The sequence below is a fragment of the Aspergillus sydowii genome (assembly GCF_001890705.1).
Source record: "Aspergillus sydowii CBS 593.65 unplaced genomic scaffold ASPSYscaffold_1, whole genome shotgun sequence".
In the NCBI taxonomy this organism is placed as follows: Eukaryota; Fungi; Ascomycota; class Eurotiomycetes; order Eurotiales; family Aspergillaceae; genus Aspergillus; species Aspergillus sydowii.
In genome coordinates this window covers 612,601-631,737 of record NW_024467859.1, presented here as the reverse complement: position 1 = coordinate 631,737, position 19,137 = coordinate 612,601, and the positions used below count along the sequence as shown (strand labels likewise).

The 19,137-nt window shown below is 52.2% G+C and overlaps 8 protein-coding genes across 8 annotated transcripts; 6 read left to right on the top strand and 2 right to left on the bottom strand.

The window, feature by feature from the left end:
• Nucleotides 1-132: 132 nt before the first annotated feature.
• On the top strand, nucleotides 133-1,294 carry ASPSYDRAFT_38020 (ankyrin repeat domain-containing protein). Its single transcript, XM_040845619.1, has 6 exons — nucleotides 133-259; nucleotides 314-339; nucleotides 420-548; nucleotides 605-727; nucleotides 802-1,131; nucleotides 1,187-1,294. Exons 1-6 carry the CDS (start codon nucleotides 202-204, stop codon nucleotides 1,238-1,240), a joined length of 720 nt encoding a protein of 239 aa, XP_040707269.1. The 5' UTR covers nucleotides 133-201; the 3' UTR covers nucleotides 1,241-1,294.
• On the bottom strand, nucleotides 1,183-4,332 carry ASPSYDRAFT_235372 (M protein repeat protein). Its single transcript, XM_040844122.1, has 3 exons — nucleotides 3,906-4,332; nucleotides 2,402-3,849; nucleotides 1,183-2,350 (listed from the first exon to the last, which is right to left on the bottom strand). The coding sequence occupies exons 1-3, from the start codon at nucleotides 4,063-4,065 to the stop codon at nucleotides 1,406-1,408; spliced, it is 2,553 nt and encodes an 850-aa protein (XP_040707268.1). The 5' UTR covers nucleotides 4,066-4,332; the 3' UTR covers nucleotides 1,183-1,405.
• On the top strand, nucleotides 4,193-6,522 carry ASPSYDRAFT_235390 (H(+)-transporting V1 sector ATPase subunit H). The gene is made up of 3 exons (XM_040844123.1): nucleotides 4,193-4,904; nucleotides 4,980-5,502; nucleotides 5,555-6,522. Exons 1-3 carry the CDS (start codon nucleotides 4,601-4,603, stop codon nucleotides 6,165-6,167), a joined length of 1,440 nt encoding a protein of 479 aa, XP_040707267.1. The 5' UTR covers nucleotides 4,193-4,600; the 3' UTR covers nucleotides 6,168-6,522.
• A 354-nt stretch (nucleotides 6,523-6,876) lies between these two features.
• On the top strand, nucleotides 6,877-8,459 carry ASPSYDRAFT_138410 (Zn(II)2Cys6 transcription factor; the record flags this gene model as incomplete). The annotated part of the gene is made up of 3 exons (XM_040840834.1): nucleotides 6,877-7,057; nucleotides 7,120-8,373; nucleotides 8,425-8,459. 3 exons carry the CDS (start codon nucleotides 6,877-6,879, stop codon nucleotides 8,457-8,459), a joined length of 1,470 nt encoding a protein of 489 aa, XP_040707266.1.
• Nucleotides 8,460-10,609: 2,150 nt separating this feature from the next.
• Nucleotides 10,610-13,287, top strand: ASPSYDRAFT_141284 (uncharacterized protein; the record flags this gene model as incomplete). Its single annotated transcript, XM_040841129.1, has 3 exons — nucleotides 10,610-11,599; nucleotides 11,653-13,139; nucleotides 13,200-13,287. The coding sequence occupies 3 exons, from the start codon at nucleotides 10,610-10,612 to the stop codon at nucleotides 13,285-13,287; spliced, it is 2,565 nt and encodes an 854-aa protein (XP_040707265.1).
• Nucleotides 13,288-13,889: 602 nt separating this feature from the next.
• On the top strand, nucleotides 13,890-14,888 carry ASPSYDRAFT_235727 (Apq12 family protein). Its single transcript, XM_040844124.1, has 3 exons — nucleotides 13,890-13,940; nucleotides 14,060-14,170; nucleotides 14,227-14,888. Exons 2-3 carry the CDS (start codon nucleotides 14,155-14,157, stop codon nucleotides 14,745-14,747), a joined length of 537 nt encoding a protein of 178 aa, XP_040707264.1. The 5' UTR covers nucleotides 13,890-13,940; nucleotides 14,060-14,154; the 3' UTR covers nucleotides 14,748-14,888.
• Nucleotides 14,889-15,299: 411 nt separating this feature from the next.
• ASPSYDRAFT_25534 (putative signal sequence-binding GTPase GPN3) lies at nucleotides 15,300-16,181 on the bottom strand (the record flags this gene model as incomplete). Its single annotated transcript, XM_040844175.1, has 1 exon — nucleotides 15,300-16,181. The coding sequence occupies one exon, from the start codon at nucleotides 16,179-16,181 to the stop codon at nucleotides 15,300-15,302; it is 882 nt and encodes a 293-aa protein (XP_040707263.1).
• Nucleotides 16,182-16,974: 793 nt separating this feature from the next.
• On the top strand, nucleotides 16,975-18,765 carry ASPSYDRAFT_38012 (S-adenosylmethionine synthetase). Its single transcript, XM_040845616.1, has 4 exons — nucleotides 16,975-17,047; nucleotides 17,122-17,150; nucleotides 17,206-17,372; nucleotides 17,433-18,765. The coding sequence occupies exon 4, from the start codon at nucleotides 17,435-17,437 to the stop codon at nucleotides 18,431-18,433; it is 999 nt and encodes a 332-aa protein (XP_040707262.1). The 5' UTR covers nucleotides 16,975-17,047; nucleotides 17,122-17,150; nucleotides 17,206-17,372; nucleotides 17,433-17,434; the 3' UTR covers nucleotides 18,434-18,765.
• The last annotated feature ends 372 nt before the right edge of the window (nucleotides 18,766-19,137 follow it).

The window sequence follows — 19,137 nt, the reverse complement described above, 5'->3', positions numbered from 1 at the left end:
AGGTGAGAGGTGTAATGAGTGCAAGTAGAGAGCGACCTGGAGTGATCGAAGACGGAAGTCTCTTAGCGCGGATCTTTATGCCTGAGGCCGTAAGGCATTGCTGCTCAGGTATCCTCGTCATCTGCCACTTCTTGACCTCACCTCATCATCGGACAAACACAACCACGCGTTATGTTTTTATAAATGTGCAGATATTCTATTATGGCTAATACGACTGATGCGAAATTTCCTCTTCATGAGGCTGCTCGAGAGGGCAAACGTTTGTCGCCCTGCCATACAAAAGCCATATTTACACTCGCTAATCACCCCACAGTTTCTATAGCTGAGTCGCTTTTGAATGTATGAACATATGCTCTATGCATCGCCTTCTGCAGGTCCTTCTATCTTGGTTGGAACTGTTCATCTAATTCTATGCGCAGGCCAATCCAAAACTAGCAACAACCAAAGATGACGATGACCGTCTCCCCATCCACTGGGCAGTGGCGTACAACCACCTCCCCATCGTGGAGCTACTTGTAGCAACGAAGGACTTTGATCCAGATGTCGAGGTACACTCGTCATCCACACATGTTTTCTGCCTGAGTTCCCAACTAACAGCAAGCAGGACGGGTCATGCTGGACCCCTCTAATGATTGCATCAAGTTTAAAAAACGCAGAAGGGGACCCTATTATCGACCTCCTTCTACGAAAAGGGGCAGATGTGAACGTGAAGAGTGTTACCGGCCAAGTACCTAACCATCTCATCTGTCGCTGGAGTCCAATGCGACTTCTACGAGGAAACAGGCTGACTAACGAATCCAGAACGCTTTGCACTTCGCAACATCCAAAGGAAATCTCTCCACAATCCGCACTCTGCTCAATAATAAATGCAGTGCCCGAGTCAAGGATAAGCGGGGCCAACTGGCGCTTCATCGTGCTGCTGCAATAGGCTCTTCGCCAATCATCCAGATTCTTTTGAAAGAAGGCAAAAGTCCTGTTAATGCTACTGATATTGATGGCCTTACGGCGTTGCACCATGCTATCTCGGAAGGCCATGGCGACGCAGCGATTACGTTGCTGAAGGCTGGTGCTGAGGCCGACAAGGAGGATCTGGATGGGAAGCGGGCAATTGATATGGCACCGGATGCAAGGGTAAGTGAGCAAGCCTTTTCCTTAGGCGGACGATGTTGACTCGATTGGGTTCTAGGTGCGAGACTATATATTGCAAGCTGCTGAAAGGGAGGGGATTGAGTTGTCGTGATAAGTCGAAACTAAATGTAATCAGAGGTGCAGGTAGCAGACTTTCAAATACCCCTAGTCTATTATGTCAGATCGAAATGTCATCAATAACCATATATTTATTTCATCAAGAGTTTTGAACTCCTGGTGAATGCCATCTATTTATATACTCATGCAGTCATGAAAGTTACTTCATCGTACTATCCACCAACTCACGGTATATCCTCTTGATATCCGCAATGTCAGCCTCCAGCTCTTCCACCTGCTCGCTCTTCTCGCCGAGCATTTCAAGCGTGGTGTCGTACCGTCCGTTGAGTTCCCCGAGTTTCTGCTCCAGCTCGTGTACTTGGGTATCAGATTTTCGTTTCTCTTCAACCTCCCGCATCAGGTCGACGACCTGTTCCCGGGCTTCGTCACGTTGAGCGGTTATACGCGCCAATTCATCCTTTGAGGCGGCCCGCTCGCTCTCCAGTCGACGTACTGTGGCGCTCATCCGTTCAACAAGCTGGACCGACGGGCCGGCACCGACGGTGGACTCGGAGATGATATCGTTGATCCCCCGCGAGTGAGTTGGCGCGCCTTCGAAGGCCGAAGGCGTCCCTGAGCCAGTGAAGAATTCATCCGATTCGTTCAGGGCTGGTGTTTCCGGAACAGGGGGTACTGAACCGTTACCTGAAAGTACAGGGGACAATACCGATTGCGATGCTGAAATGGGGAAAGAGTTCTGTCGTGGAGGTGTGCCTATGCCTAGATCAGGGGTGACACCTGGTATCGCGGACGAGCGACGACTCGTTGGGCGGTAATCGGACAGCGAGACAGCTGCCTCCAAGTTACTACTAGGGCGATACAAGGAAACAGGGGACTCGTTGCGTCGGAGCGGGTTCATGGGTCGGATAGCTTGTTCACGCCACTTGGCCCGCTCATCCTCGAGTTTCTGTGCCCAGGTTGCGTCGCAAAGAGCCTTTTGCTCGGCCGTTTCATTTTGGGCTGCCGTCAGCTCGTCCGCCGCCTTTTTGAGCTTCTGTTCAGCCTTTTGTAGTTCCTGAGAGCGTTCCTCTACCTTGCTTGACAGATCGCGCTGTGTTTCTTGTGCGTTTTCGAGTTCCTCCTCAATTCGCTTCACTTTAAGATTCTACAACCTGTTAGTCTCTGAAGACAAAAATACGGAGCCAGATGAACTCACCACTTCGCGAATCTTTCGTCGTGCCTCACCCTCTCGTCGTGAAACTTCATCGCGTTCCTTCTCAACGTTCGCTAGTCGTGAAAGCAAAGATCCTTCCAAAGCTTGCCAATTCTCGCTAGCTACCGCGTATTGCGTCTGTAATGTCTCAATCTGACGTAGAAGTTTGACCTGTGCATCCCCAGCAGCACCAGAGGACACCTCCTCAGCTCTTGACCGCAAAGACTCCATCTTGCTCTCTAACACAGACTGCTCCCCCTTCAACTCGACTTCTAACACCCGAGCCTTTTCTTTCTCCTGCTCGACATTCTCTTTGAGGCTGGCTATTTCTCTCCTTAGCTTCTCCTCAGCAATTTCACGTTCAATCCTAGCGCTCGAGATTTCCTCCTCGAGTTTATCAGCGCGCTGCTTCTCCCGCTCCAGTGCATCGGAGTTTGCCTTTGCCTCTGCATCGTCCGCCCGAGAAACTGCACGAGCAAGTTGGCTTTTCATTTCCAGCACTGTATGGGTTAAAGCATCCCGCTCAGTGGTTACCGCTTCCAGGTCTCGAGCAGTCTTGGTCTGGGCGGAAAGCGATCCAGCCGCTCTCTTCTCTGCTGCTTCTGCTCGCTTGGCCCTAGCTTCAGTGTTGGCCAAATCCCTCTCTAGCCGCTCATTCTTCTTCTTTGCCTCTGTTTGAAGTTTGGAGTTTTCTGCTAATTGCTGCCGGAGTTTCTTGATTAAAGACCTGTGGTCCATCTCAGTTCTAGATAGCTTCTGTCCCTCTTCGAGCAAAAGCGCAATCCTCTCATCTTTTTCTCGGAGTTGCTTGTCGGCGCTTCCAGGCTCAGCTGTAGCAGCCGCGTTTCGGGCAGACTCCGCAGCTTCCTGGGCCAGATACTTCAGTTTCGACTGCAAAGCATCGATCCGTTCAATATATCCATGTATTTCTTCTTGTAGTGCGGAATCCTCAGCGCTCTTCTCTGCCTGGGAAAGCCCATCTGAAACCTCGTCATCACTCGACGGGGCACTGCCACTCTCCGGGAGCGACTCGGCGGCGACTGGCGTCGCTTCTGCTGGTACAGGCGAAGACTCGGTTTCCACCACGCCAGGCTCCGAAGTCGGTGCAGAAGTTGAAGTGTCCTTCTCAGTGGGATTCGGCGCGGCGACGTCCGCTGAATTGCGTGGCGAAGACGAAGAGTCATTGCTTGTCCTCGAGGCCGTTACTGCTGGCGTGACAGATATGGAGTCTCGCGGCGAGGCTATGTCCTTTCGAGACGACCCAAGACTGGACTCGATGTCCATACTTGAGCGTGCGCCGTTACTTGGAACTGGGCTGGTAACAGGAGAAATACCGGCGGGGGAGGAAGAATCGGCGCCCTCAGCCTGTGCATTTTGTTTTACCATAGCACGGGCTAGGCGCTCTTGGAGTCGGTCGTTTTTCTGTGCATTTGACGAGCTTCGGGAGATGCCTTAAAGAACGTCAGCCAACCGGATTTAGACATTCAACACTGTATCATCCACATACTACCAGATTGATCACCCGATTTTGGCCTCACTGCCCTTTGTTTCATCTGCTGCTGTCGTTTTGCGTCTTCCTCCTCCGTCAGCATCTGATCCAGTCGCGACTCCACGCCTGCGACGGCCTGCTGTAAAAAGGAACCGACTTTCCACTTATTTTGCGACATGGTGCCAGATGTCTCGTACAACGGCGAACAGGGAAAAGTGAGCCTCTAAAGATAGAGGCCGGGTTTGGTTTCTCAGCGTCTGGAGAAGACAAAAAAAAGCCGTATAGAATAGTCAACAATGTCGATACGAGGTTGCCTGCTTGCGCTGCTATGAGGTCGGGAGGCAGCTGTATCTCGGATTGCTTGCGTCAATCGCAGACAAAAGCACGAATAAACGAGGGACGGGTTCGGAGTAAAAATCCATGAAAAGTGACGGAGGGCGACTCGCAAGAGAAGGTAAAAGAACACGAGCTTCAACGTTGATTCCACGTTGACAGACGTAAGATTACCCTCCGGTCTGGGTTGCGTGGACGAGCGCAGCGATTACTAGAACGGGCTTGGCGGCGGGCTTCCCCAATTCGGTCTGCTGGACGTCAACTTGCCCAGCTCCGATTGTCTACAGCTGTCCCCGCGAGCTCTTCTAAACACCCCGCCCCTCCCTAGCTTCTATTTTCCCGGTTACCCTCCTGGCAGGCGCTTTTACTTGCCAGTAAAAATGTCGGCCGCTTCGTTGGAGCCCCCCACGTACCTCAGCTCCCTACAGAACAACATCCGGGCTCGACCTATTCCGTGGGAGGGAGCTGTTCGAGCTGGAAACATCACAGATGACCACTTGAAAAAGATCAAGGCAGTGGACAAGGTTCGCAAGGAGCAGCGGCGTCAGACGATCGACGGAGATATCCCAGGATATGTGAGCTTGCTGGCAGGAGGTTCGAGCGGGAAGAGTGTCCTTGAGTCCGCGGCGAGGAGAACCGATATCGTTCAGTATATCCTGGTCCTGGCTGCAGATCTCATCAATGGTAATAACTACTTCTATTGAACTTTTTTTTTTTTTTTGCGAATTACAAGGACTAATAATACATTCGTTCCACCAGATGCCCCGTCACTGTCGTCCGCCCTGATCGCCCATCCCCAGCCGTACAAACCATTCCTCCCTCTGCTTCGCCATTCAACGAATGCCGAAGATCCTATCCCACTGCTCACCTCAACGTTCTTGACAAACCTCGTCTCAACAAGCATAACTTCTTCCTCGAAATCGGCGCCGCAAGATGAAGAAGCTCTTCCGCAACTGTACAACTATCTGTCCACTCTGACACAAAACCAGGACAGTGGGCTTCAGGACATTGGAGTCCAGGGGCTATCAACGTTGCTCCGAACATCTAGGGCTCGGCAGTTATTCTGGGAGCAGCGAAAGGAAACAGTTGATCCTCTGATTGAGATTCTTCGTGCGGCCGCGGGGTCCAAAGACAGTGGTTCCAGCACTACTCTTGCCGGTAACTCGAGAGCTGGCGATGTAGGGATTGCCGGCGGGGTCGGTCTACAGCTTCTATATCGCGTGCTTCTCGTGCTCTGGCAGCTGAGTTTCGAAGGCAGTCTGATTGGCGATGAGCTACAATCGTGAGTATCCCCAAATGTGACATCATGCTGTTTGTTACTGATGCGTGCGCAGGGACCATGAGATCGTTCAACTATACTCCCACCTTCTACGGCTGTCTCCGAAGGAAAAGACCACCCGTCTTCTTCTTGCGACTCTCAAGAACTTGCTCTCTTCCAACCGCGCCAATCTCCTTCCAGTTGCGGTGTTTGTACGCCTTCCAGCTCTCCTTTCGAACCTCTCGGGTCGGCACCTGACAGATCCCGACCTCCTGGAAGACTTGACATACCTGTCGGAAATCCTTGAAGAATACACCAAAACCCAGACAACCTTCGATCAGTACGCCGCAGAGCTACAGTCTGGCCACCTACGGTGGTCCCCGCCCCACCGGAATCCCACTTTCTGGAAAGAAAATGCCCGCCGTATTCTGGATGAATCCAGCGGGGCTCTTCCCAAAAAGCTGAGCGAGATTATGGCTAAGAGCTGGGAGAACGACAAGCAGGTCCTGGCCATTGCCTGCAATGATGTTGGGCACTTGGTCAAAGAGCTACCCGAGAGACGAGGCCAGCTGGAGAAACTAGGGTTGAAGACAAGGGTGATGGAGCTAATGGCGGATAAAGACGAGTCGGTGCGATGGGAGAGCTTGCGAGCGGTGGGAGAGTGGCTCCGTTATACCTTTGACGATTGATCCTATACTTTTCCCTTCCCTTTCTTATGTCGAATAAGGACTGAGTATACCACTACCGTTCATGTTATTATTTGCTTAACTTGTAAAGACCTTGCAGCGTGTTGTTTTGTTAATATACTGTGGATCTAGCTAGGATATGGGTCCAGCATAGAATGAATTTATTTCTTGCAGATGTCAAAGTCAAGGATGTTTCACCGCACAGGACGAAACGCCAAGACCCCACGATCTCTGCGGCATTTTCCGGGGGCCGCTTTGTCCCTTCACACTTAACAATAAAGTTTCAACTTGAGACGCTATCTCGAATATCCCGCAGAAGACGCCAAAAAATTAGACGTGCAATTGGAAATGCCAAAGTGTCAAGCCATGGAAACAGCGGTGGACCGGTGATCGCCGCTATACGGATCGCCCATGGTTCAGCAGCTTATCGCGGAGGATTGCCACTCAATATGCCGCCAGGCCACGAGGCCATGGAGTCCATGGCTCAACGCCCGTCTTCCCCGCTTCTCCTCAGTCTTCCTCGAATATATTTTGGTTGTCGTTTTCTTCATTTCATATTTGACTTTTTGATTATCGTCTCCTCGGCCGCATTGCAGCCGTTTCTCTCTTATTAGTGAACCGACCCAAGAAGCGGGGAGAGAGAAAAATCGCGCACGCCGATACGAATTTCGAAGCCGCGCGCAAAACCCAAAAAAGAACCCCTTTTCCCCAAATGTCACGATCTTTTGGCGGTTGCAAGCGATGTAAGGCACGACGTCAGAAATGTGATGAGGGTCGTCCAACTTGTGGGCGGTGCAAGTCCGCGGGGTCGCGATGTCAGTATGCGATGCAGCTGCAGTGGGGAGGCCGGGGTTTCTCGAAGTCAAGGTTTGGCTCGTGTATGCAGAAGCTAGGTGAGCCTTTTTTTGGCCTGTACACTCCTGGTGGGATCTAACATGATCCTCTTGATTTACAGAGTACTCTCCCGGAGAATTCATCTACACCACTGCCAACGAACTATCGCCAACCGAACCCGTGCCCTCCGGAACCATCACATTACCGAAATCTGTTGACCCGTTCGCCTCGCTCAACAGCAACCAGAAATCCCTTCTTCATCACTTCCTCAGCGATGCCTCTCAAATAACAGCCTGCCATTCAGGCATGCAACAAGAAATCTGTCGTATGCTTGTGCCGATGGCTCTCCAAACACCGTCATTACTATACGCAACCATGGCGCTGTCTGCAATCCACCTCCAGGCCCTACACAATCAGTCGGAGAACGTCAAATCAGCGCCGGATATCGCACGATTGATGGCGATGAGCTTAGAACATTTCCGGAAGGAGCTCCAGAGCCCAGGCACAAGGGGAACGGATGCGCTGCTGGCCACGGCACGCACTCTCTGTCTCGCGGAAATCCACTCGGGTGCGATTCAGCCTAATTCATGGCGGGCTCATATTGAAGGTGCGCAGGCGTTGATGGTCGCTTCTCGTGAGCGAGGAGGGTCGCCTCCAGATTCGTCCGAAGGCTTCCGCAGGTATCTAAATCGGTGGTATCGGTCAATAGTATCTTTAACGGCATTGACGGGGAACGGGCCACCTATTGGTGGTATTACATGCCAGACTATTGGAAAGCCAGTGCCTACAACAGCGGATACACCGGACTATCTAGACGACTACTGGGGTTTCACGGTGAGTTTGTCAGCGGTATTCCGCGGCATTGGGGCTGCCGCCTGGCAAACTCCGCCGGATCAAGCAGCAGATGACGCGGAGGTTACTGCCCTGGAATCATCAGTCCACGAGCTGATCGATGAGGGGGCACGGTCCCCACCCACGTTCTACCCTGGGGTAATCGACGGGCTATCAGAGGACCATATTCTACAGTTTACGCTGTGTAACGAGGCGTTCCAGCACAGCGCGCTAATTCAGATCGAGCGTCGACTGCGCAGAGTGCCCGCATCTTCACCAGCTGTGCAGCGATCTGTCAAGAAGATCATCGAATGTACCGAGCAAATCGGGCCGTCTCCAGGCCTTAGTCCGTGGACGATGCTTACCACGCCGTTATTCATTGCGGGTTGCGAAGCGCAGGGCGACGACCGGGGCCGTGTTCGGGATCTCCTGTCGAAACTCCATGATACCATCCGGGTGCCGAATGTGCTGCAGTCGTTGAAGTTTCTGGAGCAGTATTGGGCTCACCAGTTAGATGAGAATGAGAGCTGGAATCGCTTCCTTGGTATGTTATGATATCTGAGTTTTCTGTGCGAGATTTGCATGCTAATAGTAGTAGATCGGATGCGGTTTGATTTTATCCCATACTGACGAGATTTGTTCGTATTAATGCTGGGTGTGATGTTGGGATATGGCATCTTGGTGCCATGGTTTTCGAGATATTGAGTTTAATTTTAAGTTGGCGTACAATCTATGAGCGAGGTAGCGATGTCACGATTATAATGAATTCTTTTACTTCTGAAGCACGATCTTTTTGTGTCACATTGTTGACGACTGGCGGGGAATGCTGACAGTCGGATAGATCCGAGCAATGCACTGGGAGACAACTTGACAACTGACAGGTATGGAAATACGAGAAGGATCAGAGCCAAAGACAACTTTATTTGCGTTCCAGCGTCAGTAGTTTTGAATGGGCTGATGCTTGTTTCTCTCGAAGTTGACGAGTCAACAAATATATGGCTATTGGCGCGTCTCCACGCATGATGCAGTCATTAGCGTGGGCAGCACTGATATTGCAAGGTCATTCGCAGCAAGGAGCGCATTCTGGACTGCTGCAGTTTCAGCAGGAGCCGGTTCTGGCCACGGCCACTACAAAGAGACATGAAGCCTTGCATGCGGTAAAAATAGACATCTGGAACATTCAGGCCTGGGCGCCTGAAACAACGGTAGTCTTCCAATAGTAGGATATTTTTAACCTCTCGCAGCGACTGTTGAAGCTATTGGACTTTATGCTGTGCAAGGTGGATGGCTGCAGGTGCCATGTCGGCCTGGCGCGCCACCGGCCCTACTGGATGTTTCAGGACAAGGCGAGACCGAGTCGGGCTTGGGCTTGGGCTTCGAGCGAGACTGAGAGACTCCTTCACTATCAGTGATTCTGGGAGGAATGTTACCCCTGAAGATTTGCGGGTGGAGGATGATCTGGCCATGTTCGGCAGCTGGTTCGTGCTCCTGCCGTTCCTTGCGTCGCCAGTTTGGCGCTGAGCACTGTGCTCTCCCAGCTGGTCCAATTGACGGCGACGGGTGCATGCGTATTCCCAACGCCTGAATGCTCTATTGTTATTCTTGCATCCCATCGTCCAGTAGCCACTGCAAACAGCGTGCTCCGGCTGAAGGCAGGTCTGGTGTCGCAGAATCTCATTGCGCCGATAAAGTTGGCGAGTATCGACTATTGACCCACTGTGAGCCGGAGTGCCAGACTATCGCAAGCTCCCCCTGAATGTCGCTCTCATCGCTCCTGATCTCCTGCCTCTCCTTGACTCCTGCTCTGGTCCTGGCCCCAACTCTGCCGTCTTCTTGTCCTTGGTCTTGACTCGAGTCTTACTCAATTCAGCCATTCTCCGCCTCTCCTCCTGCTCGTCAACCCACTTTGTCTGCCGCTTACTCTCTTTGTCGCCGGCGCGTCGCAATGAGGGTCTGTCGATCCAAAGCCCATTGACCATCACCTTGTCCCAGCGCGGCCTCTCATTCGAGGAGAGCGCCCTTTTTTTCTCCTATCCGCCCGTCTGCTCTTTTTCGCATGAGAACGCCGCCCGCCCAGGGTTTGGCCGCCAAACTCTCCCGTCGCCCATCCTTCGCATCCTTTCCATTTCCGTTCTCTATCCTATGATTATCACCTGGTCTTATTTTTATCGCTTTGTATCTTGCGACTAGTTTTTGTTTCGACAAATCATGGCCCCTGGCTGGATCTCTCCGCCTGAGCCTGGCGCCCGAGCTTCTGTCACCGACAGTGTCGCAACGAGCGCCTATCAACCCCATCTACCTGAAGCCACTACTACTGTCCCTGACACTCCCAAGCTCGATCCTGCTCTCGTGCGCAGGAAACCATTGCCGCCCACGGCGTCTCCTGTGATCCCTCCTCATCCTCGACGATCTGGTCCTTCCACCTCGTCCTCTTCTTCCCTTTACTCCAACCGCTCCCTCTCGCAGGCTGATCCTCCGCCGCTGCGCTCCTCCTCCCTGCAGTCCCCCGTCTCTTTCTCCCATTCTCGGGGCAGCTCTCTTGCAAATAGTCTCTCATCTCCTGTATCAAACTCGGTCGCGCCGTCTTCTGCTGCGCGTGGGGACCCGTCGCTCTTTTCTCGCAGGACCTTGGACAGGTATGTCAAGATATGCCCAGCCCTACTTTCCCTCTCCACCCCCTGTCACCACTACAACTTTGTCCCCTCCCCCTTGATTTTCCTATCTCCCCTCCTGTTCTTTTGGGCCTCCTTTCTCTCTTATCGTGCTTCTATGGACGTCGTATGTTTGTCCGTTTAGGACGTTACAGGACTAACCTCGTGCGTCCATTTCCCTACTCCAGGTTTCCCCGGGGCAGTCCTCTTAAGACCCCCCTCCGTATAGACACCTCCGCCTCTGCCGTGAATGCAGACGGAGACGACACCGACGATAGTGACGACGATATAACTAATTTATACGAATCGCAATTTACGAATGGGACTCCACTGCACAGCCGTCTCGTCAGCGAACCGTTTATCCCCGTCCTTCCCTCTCCCGCATCCTCAAACCACAAACGTGCCAGGACTATGGCCTTGCACCCACCACAAAACCGACCGCCACCGCTACACATTGACCCCAGTGCGCGAGGCATGCCCAATAGTGTGAACGACCCACGGCAACCGAAAACACCTGGGGGCAAAATCAGTTCCTTCTTTGGCTGGAAAACCGCTACATCTCCTGGGGGCGAGTCCTCCAGCACAGAAATCTCCGACGGCGGCCGATCTCCGCTACCGTCACCTATGCCTCCATCAATACCGAGTACCTCCTATTCTATCACACCCTCCACCTCAGTGCCATTCGACCCGAGCGCTCGACCCATTGGGAACTACCCCGTGCGCAATGGCTCACTCAGCAGCACGAGTATACGGGATTCAGCTTCTTCAGCCCTGGTGGCGGAGTTGGAGAATGAGCTGCGGGAAATCAGCTCTGAGCTGGCGGGGTCGATTCGACGGGAGATGGAGCTGGAAGATTTGGTGGAGAGGTTACAATCTGAGATGCCATCGGAAGCCCCGAACAGGCGTACCAGTGATTATTTCTCAGACTCGGGAACCAGCTCAATCCGTTACGCTTATGAGTCGGGTGGGCGCGTTGAAGATATAGAAAAATATAAGCGAGCTGCAGAACAAGAGCGCGCCCAGCTCCGGGTCGATATCGGCCATAAACTTCAGGAGGAACGCACCCGCCGGACAGCGTCTGAATCGCATGTCCAAATGTTAGAAGCCCAGGTTGCTCAGGTAGGCTTTCACTGTTTTTTCTTCTGCTGACGACGGTAATTGACTTGTTTCAGCTTCGACGTGAAAGGGTAGAAATCTCCGACTTATCTTCCAAAACTCGCGAGCTTGAAAGTGCTTTGGAAAGTACTCGCCGCAAATTGACGGAAGAACGCCAAATAAAAGACAACTTTGAGGACCTTCTAACCGCTATGCGAGTTGAGCTGGAGCAGCTTCGTACTGAGCGAGACTTGCTTAAAGAAGGCAAGCCACTTACTGATCCAGCTGAAGTGCAGCAGTTGAAGGAGGAAATCGAAGCCCTGAAGATCGAAAACGCAGCCCTTTCACAGTTGCAGGGCGGACGATTCGCCTCGATTGCGGAGGAGGATAGCGCACCTACGAAACGAAACAGTGCCTTTGGATTATCACGATCAAACTCTCTGGCTCGTATGCCCCCCAAGAACTCATCCCGGTCTGGTTCGCTATCGAGGTCAAACTCAGTATCGGGCAAGGACCGTGACACCCGGGAATCCCTGGCGGATCGGGTGGAAGGCGCCGAGGCCCAGCGTGATGCCCTCCACGGCGCTCTTAAACGCCTGCTTGATCGACAGGCCTATGAAACGCGGCAAACAGAGAAGCGTATCAGAGTCATGGAGATGGAATTGGCCCGCGCGCAGGAGACCGGCTCTCCGCGCAAGCTGGGTTACGAGCGTGAGGTGCGTAATCTGCGCGATGAGGTGAACCACCTACGGCTGCGCGCGGAAGATGCCTTGGATCAGAAATGGCAATGTGAGAAGGGACTGGCAGGTCTTAAGATGGACCTCGATCGTGCCGAGCAGGAGACTGCTTCTCTCCGCATCCTTCTCCAGGAACATGACATTTCTGTTCCCGTTGAGCTTGAGGATACTCAGAACGCCTTCGCCGAAGTCATTGCTACCTCCTCATCTCTTGAATCTGCGTACCAGCAGCTCCAGGCAGACCGCGAGCACGCAGAAGCAAGTGCGGCGCAGTCGCCACAAGGCTCCAGTGAGCTCGCAGAATCTGTTACCCGGACAAACGTGCTCGCACTTCACGTCCGCCAGCAACTGGCGGCAAACACCGCCCTCCGCAAGCGCCTCTCAGACGCTATCAACAAGGGCGAACAAGACCAACAGCTATCTGCATCTCGAATCAACGATATGCAAACAAAGCTGAAGGAAATGGAAGACGCCCTTCTTGCGGCCCAGAATCACGCAGATGACGAGATCGCTCGTCACGAAGACGAAGTTCGTCAGATCCAGGAAAGTCACAGCGCTCAGCTCCTGCGCTTGAAGAATGGGGCTCGCAGCCCTGCGTCATTGTCGCCCAATCCTCCTAGCACCCCGTTTATCACGCGGTCTCCACGCCTAGACAAGACCACGAGCGGCGACGGCGTCCCGCTGACCCACGTCGTCAAGTCTGACACTCTCGACCAGCGAGTCAAGGAGCTCGAGAAGCTTCTGCGCGTAGCGGACCGCGAAATGGGCGAGGTCGTCAGTCGGATGAACCGTGCCCAGATCGATGTGGCCGAACTCCAATCCGCTCGGTAAGTTTTCTCATTAGCCCAAACTTTAACCCTTCCGAAATAAGTACTAACATGACTCAGTGACGAGGCCCTCCGCGAAACCCGCCGTCTCCAGGCAGAGATCCTGACAGAGCGCAACGTCTTCAAGAATCTCCTTGGCCAAAAATAAGCCAGGCAACCTGATTTCAATTTCCCAACCCAAACCTCTGATTAATCTACCTGCCATTTCTTGACATTTATTTTGCACATTGGATTGGATCTTAAAGACTATATATCCCCGGATGCCGGTGTTGGGTGTTTTTATATTGCTATTTATTTCCGCGTTATTTCCCTGCCTTGAGTTGTCTGCTCCCCCCAAGCATGTTCGGGCAGGGCTTTGAGCGGTCACGGTGTTGGACTGTATATATGCTTGTTACGAGCACCACGACGTTTCTGCTCTAATGTATGTATATAATTGAGCTACTGCTACTAGTACTACTATTGTTAATCTACACCACGAAAGCGGGTTGATTAATATATATTTCATTCTTGGTGACTTCCAATCACCTGGCTATTGAAAATAGTAATTCTCGTCAGAACTCCAGCAATGAGTGTCTTGACGGTAAAAAGAAAATTCGTTGATAACCTGGGGCTGGTGCAAACCCCCTTCTTTGGAAAATCTCCACTGAATAATAATACCCGTGGCCATCCATAATAAGGTAAGTGTGCCATATTGCCCGAGTCAGACCCTGCTTCACATTGAAGGAAGTGACATACGGAGTATAGATTGTCGGGAATATGTTAATCCGTGTTGCGGAAAAGGAAGGAGTCTGGGTTTGCCAGGTAAGGATTGTTTGCTCTGTTTGTTTCACGAGCGAGACAAACGGGCCGCTCGCTCTGTCCAGATCCATACTCTCAGCATCAGGCTATAAGAAACTCCATTTGACTCTTGTGGCGTCCAGATAAAGCATTTTCACTTACANACACTGTCTCTGGATTCATCAACTTCACCCATACTCCTGCAACCTTTCAATCCTCGAGCTACACTCCCATCAACATGGAAAATCTCCCAGGTAAGTCTCCGTCGCAACGCGACAAACAGTATATACTAACCAAAGCAACCAAATAGAATACGTCCAAACTGTGCTCCAGCACCCAACCGTCCAACAGCTAACTTCCTCCCCACTGGCATCCAACATCGCCCATTTGCACTCGACATACCTCAGCCCCTCCCTCACGCACGTTCGAGAAACCTACGTTGACCCATCACTCGCCCAACTGCGCATGACATACCTAGACCCCTACGTCGTGCAACCTCTGGCGCACCTTCTCGCCTCAACGCCCGATCTCGCCTCCGTCATTGTCCTAGTCGTTGTCCTCTTCCTCTCGTTCAAAATCCTCGACTATACGCGCCGCGCGGTCATGTTCTGGGTGTGGTTGACGATGAAAATGGCTTGGTGGTTTACGATCTTCTCGCTGGGGATATACATGTATAATGCTGGGTGGGAGAAGGTCGCGCGCGATCTGGGATTTGTCTTTAATTTCCTTGTCGGGTTGTTGGAGCAGTTTGGGCATAATCTGGAGGAGTCGACGGCGCGCGCTGCGGACGGATCTTCGGGGCAACGTCAGGCGGGCTGGCGGAGGGGCTGATTTGTTTGTCCTCCCTGGTCAATTACATGGTTATGATCACGGTCGCCTTGCGTAACTTTTTTGTTCGGGTCGGATTTTCCGACTGACTGGTGCTAATAAAAACGAGCTATGTTTTGTTTGCGTTGGCGGCGTCGGGTTGGTTGGTATATCGGTGACGAAGCCTTTTTGGATATGATTATCTTGGTTGTTTGTTGATTCTTACGCGCCTTTTACTCGGTTTCGGGTTGGTTGAATGAGCTACGCGTGGATAGAATATTCATAGTATAATTACGATTTCTAAGCATGATATTTATAATCCTAGATGATTATATGTGTTTGCCCCAATGTGTGGGTAAAATAAGACCTCAATGCGTCGGCCATTGTTCGAACCCATTGCAGAGTCCAGTATATTACCGACGTGCCCTCTCTTTCGGCGGAGGATATTCGTGGACGATCTGTCCGAACGGGAGCATATTTGTATGCACCTCAGACCCGGTAATGAAGCCGGATCCGGAGACACCATCTATCAGTCATTATTCATAGTTCGCGTCAAAGTTCCTTCGCAGTATATCCTCAATCCGCATCTTCCCAGTCAACTTCCTGCGCATCCGCGGGCTCCCTCGGCTCCTGCGCCTCATGGTACTGAATAGCGTCATCGATATGGCTCAGCACAGCAGCAACACTGTCCTCATCCTGAACCTCCAACTGCAAGAACGACACCATGCTGAAATCATCAATAAGCTGCGCGACGGCGCGGTTTAGTCTCTCGAACGATCCCCCGCTCAGCAGTGCTTCCTTCGACAGCGGGTCGGAGCTCTCGGAGTCCTCGGCCGGGACTTCATTGCTGTCCTGTAATAGTTGTACGTCGACCCGTGTGAAACGCTTTAATTCCCGGCGCGAGACCATCTCGCGCACTTGGTCCATCTTTGTGAGGATGTTGACGTGCGGCATCTCCAGCATTAACATGGCGGACATGGCGCTCAGTGTTCCAGCGAAGAATTTTGCCTTGTCAACGACGAATGTACTCTCGAGGAGATACGCAGCGCAGAGATTAATGTTAAGCGGACCAGACCGGGACAAGAACTGCACGAGAGACGGAAGAAGCGGGACGTGGGTATAGAGCTCGATCTGGCCAGGCATATCGAAGATAATCAGATACTCTTCGCTGAGCGGATCAAGCGCCTCGGAAAGGAAATCCAAGTTCTGCAGCAGAAATTCGAAACAGTATATCAGGCCACCGTTCGGGCCCAGCCCCAGCTCCTCCATTACATCTTCGAGGGTGATCAGCTCGCGGATATCAAGGTCCGGCTCGTACTGGAAGGTCTCGGCGGCGGGGTCGAGGTTGACGTAGAAGCAGCTGCGGCGGGTGGTTTGGAGGTGTTGGATGAGAGCGTTGCAGAAGGTAGTTTTCCCAGCGCCGGCTGGGCCCATTACGAGGGTCCCGAACTTGGACATTTTCGATGTTGGATGAGCTTATCTGTGGTTGATTATTCGAGGTTCGGAGGAGGTACAGATTCGGCGGGAATTGCTGGGAATTTTTCCTCTCCGCCCGCGGCGGATCCACCGAATAGACTCAACTTGATCAATGCTTGTAAACTTTAGTATGGACCACGGTTGAATGATTGATTAATCATTCTGCCGGGCCCCTTCAGGGAGTGCAGCAGCTAAGTAACGTGTATGTATAGGAATAGAAATGTCTCCAAGCTTTTAATCCTATAAAGTCCTCTCTCCGCGCAAACTGGCTCTGTTTCCCCTCGTATTCTCCCTAAGTATGCACCGCAATCGAAACCGCTTTTTTTGGTTTATTATTGCACACCGAAGGCTTTCACAATCGCGTCAGCTTGCGGATTGATCTGTGAAGGATAGCCACTAAATGTCCATAGCGGCAAATGGAATACTCGGCCGTCAGACCGCCAATACTGGGGGAGATTGAGTATTCCCGGACTTCGGTCTTTCTGTACACAATCCAAGCCGGTCAAGACCGAATCGTCGAATGGCGTGTTTGTCTGAGGTGGGGCAGAATGGCGAGATTGCCGGAATGATGTTTTCGCGGTTCCGTGCTCACTGCGTCCTTTTTTCTCCGACCTGAAAAACCCCACTTCAAGCCTGCCCCCCCTCCCGCCCTCACCTCTTCCCTCCCTCAAATTCGAATCTCTTCTTCTTTCTTATCCCTAATACACTCCTCTTTAATCCTCTAATTCTCTATCTCTCCTCTTCAATTCCAACCAGACCTTCACAATGGGCTCCGTCGCTAACCCCAAGACCGGAACTTTCCTCTTCACATCCGAATCGGTGGGGAGAGGTCATCCCGACAAGATCGCGTATAGGCTCCCCTTTTCCTTCATCCATTGTGTCCCTATACTGCATTTGAATCACTCACTAACCTCTCCCACAGTGATCAAATCTCCGATGCGATCCTAGACAGTATGTTGAACCAATTTCCAGAATACAAGGCCAGATTGCTAATAAGATATAATAGGCTGTCTCAAGGACGACCCCTTGTCTAAAGTATGGAAATCCGAATTTTCTTCGTCTTCCACTTATGGCCCGCTTGCCTTTTTCTGCGAAGCAGACGGCCCAATTTCTACCTGAAGGCTGGTAATTAACAATGTTCATAGGTTGCCTGTGAGACCGCCACCAAGACCGGTACGTTGTTTTAGCCTTGCATATGTGCAATTCCCGACTCCTTACTGACTCCGAGTTCAGGAATGGTCATGGTTTTCGGTGAAATCACCACCAGGTCCCCACTCGACTACCAGGCCATCATCCGTGGTGCCATCAAGGACATTGGTTACGATGACTCCGAGAAGGGTTTCGACTACAAGACTTGCAACGTCTTGGTTGCCATTGAGCAGCAGTCTCCCGATATCGCCCAGGGTCTCCACTACGAGGAGGCTCTCGAGAAGCTTGGTGCTGGTGACCAGGGTATCATGTTCGGTTATGCCACCGATGAGACCCCTGAGCTCCTTCCCCTTACTCTCCTCCTCTCTCACAAGCTGAACGACGCCATGACTGTTGCCCGTACCGACGGCTCCATCCCTTGGCTCCGTCCCGACACCAAGACCCAGGTCACTGTCGAGTACGCCCATGACAACGGTGCCGTCAAGCCCCTGCGCGTGGACACCGTCGTTGTCTCTGCCCAGCACAGCGATGATGTGAGCACCGAGGAGCTCCGCTCTGTCATCAAGGAGAAGATCATCAAGAAGGTCATCCCCGCTGAACTCCTAGACGACCGCACCGTCTACCACATCCAGCCCTCTGGCCGTTTCGTCATTGGCGGTCCCCAGGGTGATGCTGGTCTTACTGGCCGTAAAATCATCGTCGACACCTACGGTGGCTGGGGTGCCCACGGTGGTGGTGCTTTCTCCGGAAAGGATTACTCCAAGGTCGACCGTTCCGCTGCCTACGTTGGCCGCTGGATCGCCAAGTCCCTCGTTGCCGCCGGCCTCGCCCGCCGTGCCCTTGTCCAGCTCTCCTACGCCATTGGTGTCGCCGAGCCCCTCTCCCTCTACGTCGACACCTACGGTACCTCCGACAAGACCTCCGAGCAGCTTGTTGAGATCATCCGCAACAACTTTGACCTCCGTCCCGGTGTCATTGTCCGTGAGCTTGACCTTGCCAAGCCCATCTACTTCAAGACCGCCCAGAACGGTCACTTCACCAACCAGGAGTTCTCCTGGGAGAAGCCCAAGACCCTCAAGTTCTAAGCGCTGTCGCTTACGGCTTGATTCTCCCATGACATATCTTCCTCGTCTTCTTTTACGAATATAATGATTCCAGCTTTGTTTCAACAACTCAAAGCACAAGCATAGACATGTCAAAACAAAAAAGCACCTACTATTTCCTTATCTAATGTCAAGCTATTTCTTTGCATGGTCCCTAGTGTGACCAAGGTTTGCGCGGATAAATTCAACATGATACCACTTTGGGAGGGATGTATCGGCGTTGTTTCGGAGTGATGATTTCAACATAAGAGCATAGAAGCTCTGCACCTCGACTGGAAGCTGGATGTGTCTTGACGGCCCTCGAGGGTGGTTGGCGTCAGGCCAGTATGGTCTGATTCCACCACTATTGCATGCCAATCTAAACATTGGCAAATAGAATAATGAATAACAAACTTGCATTGCATGCAGTCTATTTTCCCCTCAATATCGTAATTGAAAGAATATCTTCGTAAGTCTACTACATTCGATCTTGTGAGTGTTGTTCTTTCGAGGGGTTTTTCCGGGCCCCATCCCATGGCCCCATCATGATCGGAACTAAGGCGGCTGGAGGACTCAGGCATCAAGGCATCAAATGGAACCCACATCCCCACCAACGCGTTGACGCGAAGTCACGCCCAGGAATCCGAATTCAGCAGTGGACTCTTCGGTCACTATACCAATTGCCTTTATACTTCTCGCCAATTCTT

Coding starts and splice junctions, on each gene's coding strand:
- ASPSYDRAFT_235390 (XM_040844123.1), top strand. CDS start 4,601: ATGTCGGCCGCTTCGTTGGAGCCCCCCACGTACCTCAGCTCCCTACAG. Junction 4,905..4,979: donor GGCTGCAGATCTCATCAATG/GTAATAACTACT, acceptor TCGTTCCACCAG/ATGCCCCGTCACTGTCGTCC. Junction 5,503..5,554: donor ATTGGCGATGAGCTACAATC/GTGAGTATCCCC, acceptor ATGCGTGCGCAG/GGACCATGAGATCGTTCAAC.
- ASPSYDRAFT_235372 (XM_040844122.1), bottom strand. CDS start 4,065: ATGTCGCAAAATAAGTGGAAAGTCGGTTCCTTTTTACAGCAGGCCGTC. Junction 3,850..3,905: donor ATCGGGTGATCAATCTGGTA/GTATGTGGATGA, acceptor ACGTTCTTTAAG/GCATCTCCCGAAGCTCGTCA. Junction 2,351..2,401: donor GACGAAAGATTCGCGAAGTG/GTGAGTTCATCT, acceptor AACAGGTTGTAG/AATCTTAAAGTGAAGCGAAT.
- ASPSYDRAFT_38012 (XM_040845616.1), top strand. CDS start 17,435: ATGGTCATGGTTTTCGGTGAAATCACCACCAGGTCCCCACTCGACTAC.
- ASPSYDRAFT_38020 (XM_040845619.1), top strand. CDS start 202: ATGGCTAATACGACTGATGCGAAATTTCCTCTTCATGAGGCTGCTCGA. Junction 728..801: donor TGAAGAGTGTTACCGGCCAA/GTACCTAACCAT, acceptor TAACGAATCCAG/AACGCTTTGCACTTCGCAAC. Junction 1,132..1,186: donor ATATGGCACCGGATGCAAGG/GTAAGTGAGCAA, acceptor ATTGGGTTCTAG/GTGCGAGACTATATATTGCA.